General features: G+C 56.2%; 1 protein-coding gene across 1 annotated transcript; it reads left to right on the top strand.

The window, feature by feature from the left end:
* Positions 1-6: 6 nt before the first annotated feature.
* Positions 7-864, top strand: LOC102250149 (ATP-dependent RNA helicase DDX55-like; the record flags this gene model as incomplete). The annotated part of the gene is made up of 2 exons (XM_005852844.2): positions 7-348; positions 649-864. Coding segments are annotated over exons 1-2 (370 nt in total), but the record flags the coding sequence as incomplete, so codon positions are not given.
* Between the last annotated feature and the right edge of the window lie 3 nt (positions 865-867).

Raw genomic sequence — 867 nt, 5'->3', positions numbered from 1 at the left:
ACCAGAAGTCAGGTGGTCATGTAAAATTTTAAATACTTTCCGATCCAGTACAGCACTTGGGCTGGGTTTGGGCTCCATGGCCTCTGATCTGAGATGCAAGGGGATTGTTTTGCCCTCGGTCATCTTGGCGCTGGCTCTGGGGGGAGCCTTGGGCGAGGAAGTGAGTGTGGGCTCTGCAGTGCCCCCTGCAGGAGATGCAGCCACAGAAGCACACGGCGGACCTCCTCCCGAAGCTGCGGGCCATGGCCCTGGCCGACAGGGCTGTGTTTGAGAAGGGCATGCGGGCCTTCGTGTCCTTCGTCCAGGCCTACGCCAAGCACGAGTGCAGCCTCATCTTCAGACTCAAGGGTGAGTCGGGTGTCGGCACGTGCAGTGTCTCAGTCCGAGGCGGCTGCGCTTCCGCAGGCACCCAGGCACGAGGCTGCTCTCTCATAAAATGTTGGGCACGTGTCGGGGGTGTTTTCTAAACATCTAACGGAGAGGCCTCCTAGGGCTTGGGTAGAGGAATGAGCTGGCTGCTGCGTGTTCCTTCTTAGTACAAACGCAGTTACTTTAGTTACAGTGAGATCATGAGATCGTTTGGTTAGAAAAATGATCTGCTGGAACCTCCTGTGGGCCGGGTCTCACCCTGGTGCTTGGTTGAATCAGATCTGGACTTTGCTGCCCTGGCGCGAGGCTTCGCCCTGCTCAGGATGCCCAAGATGCCGGAACTGAGGGGAAAGCAGTTTCCAGACTTCGTGCCCGTGGACGTCAACACGGACACCATTCCATTCAGAGATAAGATCAGGGAAAAGCAGAGGCAGAAACAGCTGGAGCAGCAGAGGAAGGAGAAGACAGAAAACGAAGGGAGGAGAAGATTCGTGAAAA

This window comes from Myotis brandtii, unplaced genomic scaffold (genome assembly GCF_000412655.1).
Source record: "Myotis brandtii unplaced genomic scaffold, ASM41265v1 C41831549, whole genome shotgun sequence".
NCBI classification, from domain to species: Eukaryota; Metazoa; Chordata; class Mammalia; order Chiroptera; family Vespertilionidae; genus Myotis; species Myotis brandtii.
This window is presented reverse-complemented; position numbering and strand designations above follow the sequence as displayed.